Source organism: Setaria viridis, chromosome 2 (assembly GCF_005286985.2).
Source record: "Setaria viridis chromosome 2, Setaria_viridis_v4.0, whole genome shotgun sequence".
Taxonomy (NCBI): domain Eukaryota; kingdom Viridiplantae; phylum Streptophyta; class Magnoliopsida; order Poales; family Poaceae; genus Setaria; species Setaria viridis.
This window is the reverse complement of record NC_048264.2, coordinates 25,489,985-25,504,584: the sequence shown is the minus strand read 5'-3', so window position 1 is coordinate 25,504,584 and position 14,600 is coordinate 25,489,985. Positions and strand designations below refer to the sequence as shown.

Below are 14,600 nucleotides of genomic sequence, written 5' to 3'. Positions count from 1 at the left end.
TGATCACACACAAACAGAGGAGCGCTAGAGTTTGTTGGGTCCCTTCCTGTGTGTCAATGGGGAAGGGCAGAAGGCGCCACAACCACAAGACCAAGGCGCCACAACCACAAGACCAAGGCCAAGAACAAACGGAGAGGGACGAACCACCCGCCGGGCCGACCAGCGTGCACGGCCTCCCCGACGAGCTCCTCGTCCGCGTCCTCCTTCACCTCGGCACATCGCTCCACCTCGTCCACGCTGCAGCAACGTGCAGGCGCTGGCGCCGCGCCGTCGCCGACGCAGGCTTCCTCGCCCGCTTCCGCTCCCTCCACGGCGTCCCAAGCGTCGCCGGCCACTACTACGTTACGGAGACGCTGCACCCCAACTCGAGGGACCCGTGGCGGCGTCAGGTACCGGAGAAGATGACGGCCACCTTCGTGCCCGTGTCGCCGGCCGTCGTTGACGCTTCCCACTTCTCGCTCGACTTCCTCTACGTTCCTCCTGTCGACGGCAACCGCCCGCGCTACTCATACCGAAGCGCCAGGCGTGTACGGCACAGCCGGAGCAGGGAGATCATCGACAGCCGCGGTAGCCTCCTCCTCCTGACCAACGGTATATCGGAAGGGCGGTATTGGTCGCCGGACTTCATCGTCTGTGAGCCCCTGACACGGCGGTGCCAGGGGATCGCGCGTCCGTCTATCCTGAGCCGTCTCCATTTCCTCGGCGGCTTCCTGCTCGACGGCAGCGGCAGCGGTGGCTGCCGTGACGCCATGTCAAACTTCAGGGTGCTCTCCGTCCTCTACAAACAAGAAGGGTCATTCGGCACGCCACGGGCGTGTGTGTTCAGCCCAGGCAGCGACGGCGGATGGCACTTTTGTTGGCACCCAATAATGAACGACGACGACGACGACGACGACAACGACGACGACATCGAGCTCCCCACCATTGACAAGATCCACCTCGCCGGGCGTGCTGCCGGGAGAATCTACTGGGGGATCGAGACCGGCACCGTGCTCGTCCTCGACGAGAGCACGCTCATGTTCTCGGTCCTCACGTTGCCGGAGCAAATGCGGTGGCCGTATCGGAGGACCAGCTTCCGTGTCGTCGGTGGCGTGGACGGCGACATGGTGCGCATCGTGCGCTTGGACGGCCAGGACCTTGTGGTCTACGGGCAGATCCTGGGCTCTGGCCAGTGGGTGGTCGAGAAGAGTGTCCGGCTGAGAGACACGGCGGCCGGATTGCCGGGTTGGAGAGATAGTTTCTCGGTCCAGCCGGCGAGGATCGTTGCCGCGGGCGACACGTTCGTGGTGTTGACGCGAACGGAGAAGACCTGGCTCTTCTCTGTGGACCTGGAGACCATGGAGGCGGAACGCCGGCACGAGAGGAACCGGCACGCCGGCCCGGCTTACCCGTGTTCACTGCCGTGGCCTCCTGTTCTGCAAGCTGGCTTAAGTCAGGGTGACATTGTTGTTCGTAAGAGGAGTCAACGCCGCAATGGCTGATGATGCATTGCTTTTGTTATGGGCAATGCATAAACCTGCCTTTCAGGGCGCACACCCCCCCCTAACTGCATCGTTGTGTTCTTCGATTCAACAAGCTTACAAGAGTCGGGCACCATGTTGCATGTGTTATTACATTCTTGTAATCCAAGAAAAAAAGTTCTTACTCTTGTAACTTGAATAGTGACGATAGCTTATATTAGTTCGTGAAGATTTCCCGCGTACCATTTTATCCCTGTTTTAGTCTAGAAAGCCTGACAACCTAGTAGATAAGTCTAAAATTTCAGATGTTTCTTGTTGTGTAAATAACATGGTACTATAACTTACGCGGCGGGTGCAACTAGATCCTACTTCTCGCAAAATACTCAAATGTGCCACAAATTTATGTTTAAATGATGCAATTGTGGTCAAAAGCGGAGTCCGTAGCTGAGCCGTCTTGCCACGTTACCTCCAATGTGGATGCATCTTTGCACAATCCACCCTTGTCCCCAACCTATTTCTTTAATTTTATTGCTGGCAGCTGTTGTCTTGCCTATTGCATGAGATTGTTGTTTTCTTCATCGTTTAGACGGACACCTGCAAGTCAACCAGGGCCGTGCCCGAGGCCCAGTATTCGAAAGATGGCTTCTAGAGTTATCTGCCTTATTTGTTTCATGCACGGCTCCACGCAACAACCTTGTTATAAAATTTATCCTTCATGACTAGGATCCTGCCCATGTTACTACAGGCAACAAAACATTTATATTGTAATATATGGAGCATTCAACAAAACAATAATAATGTGAAAATTCAACAACACCTGTCACTCAAAATTGAATACAATCATATTGTAAAGTATGTTACATCATATGCCACAGACCTCTTTAGTTGCATCAAGTATAGTAATATTTTATTACTAATTAAAACATAGTGAATAAAAAGGCTCATTGATCTGGAAAATCTAACACATAGGACCTGGGCAAAAGCAAATGCTCAGAGCTCGTTTGAAATGGAGAAATATAAAATACATAGATGGAAAGAAATATAGGAATAAAAAAGGAATGGGATGAGAAAACAGAGGAAATGAAAATCAGAATTGTGTAGGAATGGTCATTTGGAATATAGAACAACATAGAAAAATTTAAAGTATACACTAATCTAATTTATTTAGACTATAAGGGTGCATAATTTTTCCATATAGTGATCCACGCATCAGAAAATCATGTAATGATAAAAATAAGTTTATGATCAGTGTAATTACGGCCTACTCCGTCTATTTTATCTCTATGCGCTCTTACATGTGGGAACATTAATACATGTAGATTTGATCTATCCGCTGCATACTAATGTAAAGTCTCAGTTTGGGTTTCACTAACCATTAGCTACTTCTAGCTAGCCAAGCTATGGTGGATCCAAATAACAGTGGGACAAATAATAAATCCAAATTGTTCTTTGAATGCTCAGATTTTCTATCCCCTTCTTCCGTCATTCTCATCTGTTCACTCTTCTTGTTTGTCGTATACTCATCCAAATCCAAAGCCAAACTGAAACTTCTCGACGTGTGACCGGGCAGCGAACACATGTAACTCTCATCTGTAGCTCTCCTCCCTCGCCCCTCGGGTCCTCCCCCCCCCCCCCCCACTCTCGCCATGAGAGCCAAGCTCCCAGGATGAGCCTCCGGCTTGATCCATCACCTATGTACTCTAGTGAACTCAAGCCCTCTAGATTTTTTTTGGAGTTTTGTTGATTGGTTCTAGATTTTTGTTGGGAGATTGTTGGGATTTTTGTTGGAGAAAGATGTACTGCTAGTTAGTAGTTACTTAGATTTAAATTCCTAATCTGTTACTGGCCATTGCTGGCACCAGCATGATTACTAAAAGCAATGTACCCACCCATTTGTGTTTATGCTTTCCTTGAACAATTGTTTTCTTCTTTTATCTTCACAGTTAATTGAAAGAAACATCAATTACAGTGAATCACCATGCCTCCCAACCCCAACCCCCGTCCCCCGCCGCCGCCACACCATCAGCACGCCTCGCCGCCGCGCATCCACCGCCGCGACCATCCTCTACCCCAGCGCCAGCTCCCCCCAACAAGCCTAGCCACCCCCGGCCCCCAATCCTCCTGGGACAAGTTCTTCCGCCCGTCACCTCCCCCACCACCATGACATGGATGGCCCCACCTCCACAAGCCCGAGTTCGTCCCGGAATTGCTAGATCCGTAGGCGTGGGTGACGGATCCAGTGGCGCAGGTGGCGGATATGCCTGCCGCGGTGTCGGACCCACTCTCTGCCAGTGCGGTTCGAGGATGCAGCTACACGGAGGTAGTCTGCCTAGGGGCAGTCAATGCTCCCCAAAGGCCTAGTCGCCAGCTCCCCCGACGCGGCACAACGCTCCCACACCCCCAAGGACAAAGCATTGACTCTGTTGGCGCAGCACGGCCGCGGCACATTTACCGTAGGGAGGAGACGTCAAGGCCACGCCATGGCAGTGCACTTCACCAGGCCTCTTCCCCTCGCTATCCCACCTCAACGTCCCAGGAGTGGTTGCCAGCCAGGAGGCGCATGCGGCATTCAACACCGCGCATGCCGCACAGCCTGGCCTGATGCGATGGCGGACATGACCGGCCATCTAGGGAGGATTCAAGGCGCACAACAGCCACAACGCTCCAGGCCTTTCACCGTGTCACTGCTGGGAGATGCTTCAACTGCTTGGCCAGAGACCACCGGGTGGCCTCCTGCAGAGACCCGGAGCGCTACTTTCGTTGCCACCGCTCTGGCCACCGGGAAAGGTTCTGCAGGGAGCCGTGACCACCCGATCCTGGTCCCTGCCACCGACCGCCTCAACACCATTTAGCTTTGGCCCTTGCCCGCCCACATCCTCCACCAACACCTACAACGCCTGGTCTCCGCCGCTGTCCACCTCACCGCCATTCGACCTCGGTCCTTACTCAACCACATCCTCCACCATCATCTCCTTTGCCACCAGCTCCATGGCAACAAGCTCCACAGTCGTCCCCACCACCTCCATCACCACAAGCTCCACCGCCGTCTCCACCCCCGCGGACACTGCATTTATCGCCACCGCCACCACCACCAAGGGCCGCCCACCAAATGGCGATTGGTGACCCCATCACCCGCCCCGACGAGGAGACCATCATAGTGCCCAATTCGTTCGACCTAGAGCGGGACACCAGGGATTGGGAGGGGACAGCTCTGGTCCCCTGGGCCTTGCACCTTCCGTGCGGGGCTGGTGCCCGTGACATCGAGAAGCTTTTAAGGGATAGACTGCGGCTTCAATAGGGTGAGGTCATCGTCACCGTATACAAGCCAGAACCTTTCCTCGTCCGCTTCATCAACACCGAGTAGTGTGCAGCAGCTCGTAACCGAGGGTGGTTCCAGGGCCGCGACATCGACATATGACTGCGGCCGTGGTGCAGCCTGAGCCTGAGCCACACGCTCGGCCTGCGCATCTTCTTCTGGGTGCGGCTCTACCTCGACGGCATCCCGGTACACGTGTGCATGTTGGACATCATCGAGAGGATCATTGGCACACGATGCACCCTCCAGTACATCAACACGGACCTCATCCAACCAACTGACACCAGGCACGTCAACCTCTAGGCTTGGACGGCGAATCCAAGCAAAATCCCCAAGTGAGTGTGGCTGATCTTCACTCACCGGCCTGCAGACAAGTCTTCTTCGATCACCATCGCCACATCGCAGCCGGACCGCTGGCAACAGGGTGTTCGCTATGAAGTGTTCTTGCACCTGGGTGTGTTGGAGGACTACACGGTGGCAGCATGCGATCTGGACGACGCCATCAACAACCCCTCCAACTTCAATCCTGTGCGCCGGGTCTATGCTTGGCGCTACGGGGTGCCGGACGATGCTCCCTCCAATGCGTGCTCCAAGTTCCCCGCACGGCTCCCCCGACCACTACGGGAACCAGAGCAACACGAGGAAGAAGACCGTAGATGAGGCCGTGACAACTGGAAGCATGGCCGCGGCAAGCAAGACAAGAGCGGCAAGCGTGAAGACGACAACCAGCGCAACCGCGATGTCACACGGGAAGGCAACGGCTCCTGCCATGACAGGCCTTTCCTCTAGCCACGTCGTGGCGAGGATGATGATGACGACGGCAAATACGACCACCCGGGATGAGGCCGCACACAGAACTACAAGGCTCGTGACAACCGCGGTCACGACGTCGTGCACCGCAACCACACGCGGTCACCAAGGCGCTGGGAGGCCGAGTTCAGGGGGGAGCAGCGAAGGACTGGTGCTGTCCCTCCTGCCACCGCAACACTGAAGCCAACGCCATTTAAGGTGAGCTTGGCCGCCTTTGCTCCTGCCTTGCCACGCCTGGACGAACTCAAAAGCATGGTGAATGCACAAGTCCAGGCACTTTTCAGCACCCAAGCCATGGCGATCAAGAGCAGCATCTAGGCCATGGTTGAGTCCCAGGTGCGCCATCTTGCTTTGACCCAGGCCTCACCTATGCACTCTATGACCCAACAGGAACTCGGAACATATGGGGCAGATGTGTACATCTCCAGGGTCTGCTCTCTGGCGAATAGAGTTGGGCTCACTAATAGCCCGCTCCGCTCGGAGGGAAATCAAGCCTTATCCACACCCACAAAGGAGTTGGTGCCTCTCCATCGCGTCTTCACTAGGCTACATGTGGCGCTACAAGGGGTGCCATCGATGCGTGACGTCGAGCTCACACTTGATAAGCTACAGCTGCACGGCCTATGTATCCCGGCGGAAGGTCTGGATGTCGGGGCGGGCGCTGCCGCCACAGAAACGCCCGCGATAACGTCAGCTGCCGCACCCCCCAAGCAAGCACCCTCTTCACCGCACCAGCTCCGGCGATTCCTCAGCACCTACTGGAACATCGTCAGCGCCCGCACTGGACCTTCGACATGTCTTCGGTTCGCAGAAGTGCACGGCTAGCAAAGAGGCCAGCTGTGCCAGCCCTGGAGCGTGCCCAACGCAATTTGTGGTGCAAACTAGGGGTCCCAGACGATGAGCTCCGACCAATTGAGGACATACTACAGGACTACATCAACTCGCACCAGTGGCCGCTACCGGACCACATCATTGCAGCAATGACAGCCTTGTTTGACCTGGACGATGAAGGAGCGGAACGGGTAAACGATGCGCTTCTACAGCACGCTGGACAGGCCATTGATGACATCCAGAGCGAGTGTGCCCTCTCTCAAGAATGATAGCTTCGGTACCTCAACATCGTTGGAGAAGAACTCTCTCCATGTATCCTAGACATTCCTCGTACTACTTTTTGTTTAGACCTCCACGCGCTGCTGGCTGCGACCTTCAAGCTAGGAGCTGGACCAGCCCTACTAGCTTCGACCTTCGGGCTTCCTGTACACAACATCGACTATGCCCTACTGGCTTCAACCTTCAGGCTTCTTGTATGCAACATCGACTATGTCCTGTTGGCTTCAACCTTGGGCAATGCACTTATCTACACAGCGAATGTTAACTGCATATGCCGTCCCTAGATATCCCAGCATGCGTATCGATGTCGACACATCTCGCCTCCTAGCCTACATGACGCTCCCAGCCAGCTCTAGCGCCACCTACCAGGACTGGTTCATGATTCCTAGCTCCAGCTCCAGCTCTCCCTGTGATCAACGACTACTTAAATGCATATAGGCACTTTCGACACTATTAGCTGGAACGTGCGAGGCCTTAATGCCCCTGCGAGATGCCTGGTCATTCATGAAACACTCAAATCGACGCCATGCCATATAGCTTGTCTACAAGAAACTAAGCTAAATCAAGTTGACGCGGTCCTCACTTCTTTCCTTGGCGGTTACCGCCTAACCAACTTTGCTTACAAACTGGCGCAAGGCACCAAGGGGGGAATCCTTATCCTCTAGGATGCTAATTTCATTGACCTAAAACACATTCAGATTGGGCGCTTCTCAACTACGGCAACAGTGTCGGCCAAACAATGCAGCTCCTAATTCAAATTAACAACAATATACGGACCATCGAGGACAGAACTGAAAATGGCTTTTCTACAGCATATGCGAAACATGAAACCCGACATCAACACAAAATGGCTAATCATTGGTGACTTTAACCTCATTTACAAAGCACAGGACAAGAATAATAGAAGATTGAACTTACAACTAATGCGTCGCTTCCGAAGTACTCTAGCTTTCAGTGGCCTAAAAGAAATACTCCTTCAAAATCGAAAATATACATGGAGCAGTGAAAGTGTCAGCCAACGCTTTCACACCTCGACCGCTTCTTCTGCAACGAAGCCTAGGACATCGCATTCGACGACCACACGCTACACACCCTCTCCTCCTCCCACTCTAATCACTGCCCGCTTCTACTAGCAAGACTCTCAGGATCACGGAGGCCATACATGGAACCAACCCACGAATCATACAAAGCCATTCCACCACCTAGGACACAAATTGCACGCAACAGCCATGGCGCTTAGGAAGTGGAGCAATTCCATCATCTTGGATGCAAAACTAAAACTACAGATGGCACAAGTGGTGATCTTACACCTCAACACTGTGCAAGACTTCAGATCCCTCTCAGACGCAGAATTCGCTCTGAGAGCAAAACTCAAAAAACATATTCTGGGCTGGGCGGTAGTCGAAAGAGCAAGGAAACGGCAATCATCGTGCATCAAAAACATTCGTGAGGGCGATGTGAATACATGATACTTCCACCTTAAGGTCAATGTGTGTAAAAGGAAGAACTTCATACAACGGCTGCGAACAGACATGGGCTGGGCTTTCTCCCACCAAGACAAGCAAGACATCGTTCATGACCACTTCTCTAACATGATGTTGACCCCAGAGCAACACACACGAGACCTGCGGTGGCAAAACCAAGATCACATTGCAGCGGACCTATCCGACTTAGACCGCCCGTTTGATGAAAACGAGATTCTGCATGCCATTAAATAGCTCCTGCATGATCGAGCACCAAGCCCGGACGGATTCACAGGGATCTTCTTCATGACATGCTGGACCATTGTAAAAGGAGATATATTGACATCAGCCAATGCCTTCTTCAACATCAGTTGCAACGACCTAAATCTCCTCAACAAGGCAAACATCATTCTAATTCCAAAAAAAGAAGGGGAGGAAAGCATCCTAGAGTACTGACCAATCAGCCTCATCCATGCGTTCGCAAAGATCATCACTAAAGTGCTAGCGCTACGTCTTGCCCTACATATGCATGCTATCATCTCGCCCTGCCAGAGCATGTTCATAAAAGGCAGAAGCATTCATGATAACTTCTTATACGTGCGCAACATCGCTCGCCGGTTTCATCGAAATGCGATGCTGGCTCTACTAATGAAATTAGACATCTCCAAAGCCTTCAACTCGGTATGTTGGGACTACCTCATCTCCCTCATGCACCACAGAGGCTTCCCAACTCGATGGAGCCAATGGATCATGTCCCTTCTGGCCACTTCCACATTAAAAGTGCTACTGAATGGCTCACCATCACCATCGATCCAGCACGGTAGAGGACTCGACAGGGCAATCTGCTATCACCACTACTATTCATCCTGGCCATTGACCCTCTACAGCACATAATTGCCCAGGCAACCAACAGAGGGCTCCTCACCAAATTGGGAGGAAGAGCAGCAAGATTTAGAGCATCCCTATATGCTGATGATGCTGCCAACTTCATAAAGCCAACACGCAAAGACATCTCCAACATTGCGATGATCCTTCAACACTTTGGAGAAGCCACTGGCCTACGCACGAACTTGCACCCATAAGCTGCCGCAACATCGACCTTGATCTACTACTCAATGATCTGCCAGTGACGAGATTGACATTCCCAATGCGTTACCTCGGTCTCCCTTTGTCAACAAAGCGCCTGAGAAGTATTGAATTCCTACCTTTCATAGATAAAGCGGCAGGCAAACTATCAGCTTGGAGCGGATGAAATCTAACACATGTAGGAAGAGTCAACCGCATGAAATCGGTCCTCTCCTCATAGCCGGTATACTTCCTAACGGCTCTCAAAGCAAATAATGAGGTGCTCGAAGATTTAGACAAAATCCGCAAAAGATTCCTCTGGGCGGGCGACCAACAACTAACAGGCGAAAAATGCAAGGTCAATTGGACAAGAACCTACCTCCCGAAATAGCATGGGGGACTCGGCATCCCAAACCTAGAGAAGTTTGCCAGAGCTCTTTGCCTGAGGTGGCTATGACACGAATGGACATCACCAGACAAACCCTGGTCTAATACGAAAACTCTGTGCGACAAGACGGATAGACAACTATTTGCTGCTTGCACGGTCATCACCCTCGGCGATGGCAAAAAGACCAGCTTCTGGAACTCTAGCTGGTTGCAGACTCAGCGACCAAAAGGCATCGCGCCGCTAATATTTGCCATTTCAAGGAAAAAGAACAGGACGGTTCATGACGCCATCAATAACAACAACTGGATTAGACCTCAACATCAATGGTAATATCAATAGCTCACATTTAGCTTCATTCGCCTTGCTATGGAACATGGTCAGACAAATGGAACTATAGCCATGAAATGAGGACAACATCAGTTGGAAGCTAACCAAATCAGGAATGTACACAAACCGCATCGGCATATAAAGCACAGTTCCTGGACTGCACCGAAACACTGAACATCCACTCCATTTGGAAAATGTGGGCGCCACCAAAATGTAAATTCTTCGCATGGCTTATTACAGAAAACCGCGTGTGGAGCAGGGACAGACTGGCTAAACGCGGATGGCCACACAACACCACTTGCACCCTCTGCAGACGGACCATGTTGACTAGCCACCACATCGTAGCCGAGTGCCGATACACCAAGAGAATCTGGGATATAACGGCAACCTCAATTGAAAGCTTGAAATGAGAAGCTAGTGATTTTGTGGAGGATAAAAAGGTGTGCTGTAACTCCTTTCGTACTTTGGTAGTGTAGTAATTTTTGTTTAAATTAGTAGGTTTACCTGAACTCTGAACATGAGTATTGTTCTCCATGCATTACTATTCCAAAGTGTAGAGCTATGAAGAAATTCAGTTGACAGTTCTGCTGCAGCCACCATGGAGTGATCAACTGACCATAGCCTCATCCATGTTACTGTTTTCATATAGCCCATTTCGTTACAGATGATGATCTTGATTTGATGTTTATGTGAAGTGATCATATTCATATAACTGAGCTGAGCATTTTCATCCCCCTTTTCTTGTGAATGAAATGTAGTGACCATTATTGATAATTACAATAGATATGTTTGTTCATTAAAGGCATGACCATATTTTTTTCTTCTGCAGAAAAGGAAAACCTGTGCCTATATGGGTTTCCCAATGAGGTGCCAACAAGTTCCTGAGGCATTCTACTTTTCTGAGGGATCCATCAATTTCAGGGCTCCATCGAGGAAAACATAGAGGGGGAGAAGATATTGGGTAATTACTATACCTCTGTGATGTAGACTGCACTGGAAGGATGTGATCTTGACGCTGGTGTGCTTCGACTCTGCGTCGCCACTGCCCGCGATGAGCCTGTTGATGGTCAGCTCGTCGGAGTTGCTGGGCACACCGTCGGCGAGGAGGGCTTGCCTCTCAACATCGACGACACTGACGTTCCACAGACGTGCCCAAGGAGTAGACAAATAATGGTTCACAACAACACACGACAGGCAGCAGGAAACAATCTCCTACATAGCATTAACATGGAGGATGGTCAAAGGTGTCCCCCGCATGATCAGCAAAGACGGGACCGAGGAAAACGACCGCACCTTAGAACCCTAGGCTGGAGAACGAAGGACCCGGAGGCTGAGGACAGCGCTGGCTCGGGGACGGAGGATGGCGTCGGCGAGGTGATGGTGATGGCTGAGGATGGCGTCGTCAGGACGATGGAGGACATCGACAATGGAGGATGCGGCTTGGTGTCGATGGGCGGTTGAGGACGGCGTCGGGGCGGCGGTTTAGGACAGCGTTGTGGTGGCGATTGAGGAGAGGCGTCGGGGCGGCAATTGAGGAGAGGCGGCTTTGTGTGGATGGAGTGGTGGTTGGGCGGTGGCAGCGGAGGGGATCGAGGCGAGAGTAGGCGGCACTTGGGGAAAGGACTGCGGAGAAGGGTAGGAATGGTCCAAGGGCTTAGGAGCGTCATCTCCTTCTGAGGGACAGACGTGGGCGCGATGGGGTCCTCTTCATCCATCGTAGGGTGTTCGGGATTCCGTCACCACGTCTCACGCGCACAGACGGCGCTAATTACCTGCAGCGTGGGACGATCGAGCGGATGACCCATGGCGTACAAGGTTTGATCGCTGTTTTGGTTTTTTTAGCTGTAGAGAACTTACAAACCACCAATATTACTCTTGCAAAATAGATCTGTGCAGATAAATTTTCTTGCATAATTCGTATTACAAACTGTGATATAAAATATATCTTTCACGGTCCTGACCGTGAAAATCAAGATATCCAAGTATGTTCATATAGACAACCTCTGTCACCATTGCATCAACCTCTGCGCCGTGCTGGGATCAGCTAGATGATCGAAAGGACTCTTTTGTTTGGAATCTAAACAAAAAGTCTTTTGCAGTACAGTCCATGTACAATGATTTATGCGAGGAGTAGGGGTCCCTTCTAATTGTTTAGCCTGGAAAGTAAAGTCACTCTAAATATAAAAAATTTTCTTTGGTACTTAAAACAAGGGGACATTAAATGCTAACCTTGTTAAAAGAAAGTGAAAGGGTGTACCAAATGTTGTTTTTTCAGCTCGCATGAGAACATTCAGCATTTGATTTTTGATTGTCATATGGTTGGTGTCGAATGCTGTCAGCATCTCTTTTGGTTTTCAACTGCCGACCAGCATGGCTAATTTATTTGATGCTCGGCTTAGAAGTTTTCCTTTTAAAGTGAGAAATCAATTTTTTATTGGGGCAGGTGGCTTTTGTTGGGCTTTGTGTCTGAGTAGCTCGTACTTGCGAATCATCTTCTGGGGGTTCACTGCTCTATGAAGAGGAAGAAATTGATAGTTTCAAGAAAGGGTGTCAAAGCTTTGGATGTCACGGTCATGGAAGTCTTTAGCAAAGTTAGGTGGAATCTCTTGAGGATAATAAAAAAAACTATACCTGCAGTAAGACAGCTCTAACTTTTTCTAAGACAAGATCTTCTCACACAGGTCGAGAAAACTCATGAACCTCTGCTCCACCTTTATATAGGAGCTCGTAACCCTTGTGAGACTACCAGTGGATTGGCGACCATGAGGAGAATTTTTGAATCCCAACCTGATATTCGCTCCCACGGGGAGTCGAATCCAGGACCTGACGAGTGCTACTAAGGCCATCTAACTAAGAGCTAGGTTGTGTGGTTTTTAGACTATTTTTCTTTTGTTCAATCCTTTTGTATCGTATCGTTTGAGTTGTAAGACGAGTCTCAGTGCACAATTTTATTGTACTGTTACCAGGATTGGAAACTAAGTAGGTGTGCATGTTGATTGTCATGGTGATGAAATTCCCCCTTCTCTCTTATCATAAAAATCTTGCCAGTCAGCAAAATTGTTGACAAACATGAAATTTAAAACCTATAAAACTTTTCATGAAACTCTAGCTACCGCAATATCTGTTCCTCAGTTCTAGGCTGTCAAAACACTGATTTCCGAGATCGGATTTATTTTCTTAATTTTTTTAAAACATGGATGCTGACTATCCGACACGGTGGCGATCAAGTGTCCAGCCCCAACGCAATTTGCGGCTACCCGCCCGGTGATTCGAAGTTGACTCTTCGTTGTTTTCGTACCAGCACACCGGCCGTTTCCTCTGTTTGATCCAATTAAAATCGTAAGCGTAACGCGCCCTCCAAGTCACTGTGTTCATAAATTATGATTAGCAAATTAGTACTTAAATTAAACGTGTAAAGGTTCCGATGATCCAGTATTATAAAAGAAGTAGTGATCTGGTAACTTTGACCAAGCAGAAATCGAGATATGATATCATGATTCGGATCTTCACAATTATTGGAGTGAGCGAGAGGTTAGTTATCATTCGTTAGCGTGAAAAGATGGATATTTATACTCTCAACCTTCTACTTTTTCCTTTTTTGACGGGTTCTACTTCTTATTTACATCCAACGTGCCAAGAGGGTCCCTTTAGTTCTCTCCTAAGTTAAATTATCTTATGTTTGATCAAATTTATATAAAAATATATCAATACTTTTTGATGTCTAGCAAGTTTCATTAGATTCGTTATGAAATATATTTTCATAGCATACCTATTTATTGTTATAAATATTGTAACTCTTCATTATAAACTTGATTAAACTTAAAACAGTTTAACTTCACACAAATCTAAAGGAGCTCTCTTAGCTGGACGGAAGGAGCCTATGAATTTGTTAAATCAAATTTTAATTGATGTTTCAGTTTGTAACCAACGTGCTGCCCCTATTAGGTCAACTTGATTTCATATTATGAGATAATATAATAGATAATTGTTTTCTATGGGTTACAACATTGAGATATATTCTTCTTATTTGCTGAAATTTTTGTAAGTAACATGCTATTCATGTTTTTTAAAACACAAAACATACGCACCCGCCACATATGAGATACTGGACCTAAAGATTCTTGGATTTGCAAAGTAACCAGATGCATTTATCTATCGCCAAGCACATAGTCTACCACACTAAAACAATAACGTTATTTGTTTTGCTCAAATAAATTTAGAAAAATACAAGCATTTGTACTTAGTTTATGACTTAATCTAAGTGACAAGTTCCAGCACAAGTAAATCTAACCAACTGAGCATTGGTTGTCAATTTATTTTTCCATATATTTTGAAAATCTACTATGCTACAGTGTACCTTGTGTTTTAACGGTTTATTTAGCAATATTCTGAATATCGTATTGATGCAGAAATTGAAAGTACCCATCATCCGACCGGTGTTTAGCTTTTTAACTACTGATAACAAACTAATCCATTCATACTCTCTTATTTGTTCTTATTGAGTTTCTCAAATCTAGAAACATGATCCTGATCACTTCCCTTAATAACTTTACATCATATAGATTGAGCCATATGTAGAGAAATTTAGTAATATGACATGAATATGTGAGTTTGGCTGTGGGTACAAAGGAAAAAGGCAGGTGTAGTACTGCAGCAATCAT

The 14,600-nt window shown here is 49.0% G+C and overlaps 1 protein-coding gene across 1 annotated transcript; it reads left to right on the top strand.

Annotated features, from left to right (window-relative positions):
* Positions 1 to 1,932, top strand: LOC117846296 (uncharacterized). The gene has a single exon (XM_034727440.1). It carries the CDS (start codon positions 57 to 59, stop codon positions 1,479 to 1,481), a length of 1,425 nt encoding a protein of 474 aa, XP_034583331.1. The 5' UTR covers positions 1 to 56; the 3' UTR covers positions 1,482 to 1,932.
* Positions 1,933 to 14,600: the final 12,668 nt, after the last annotated feature.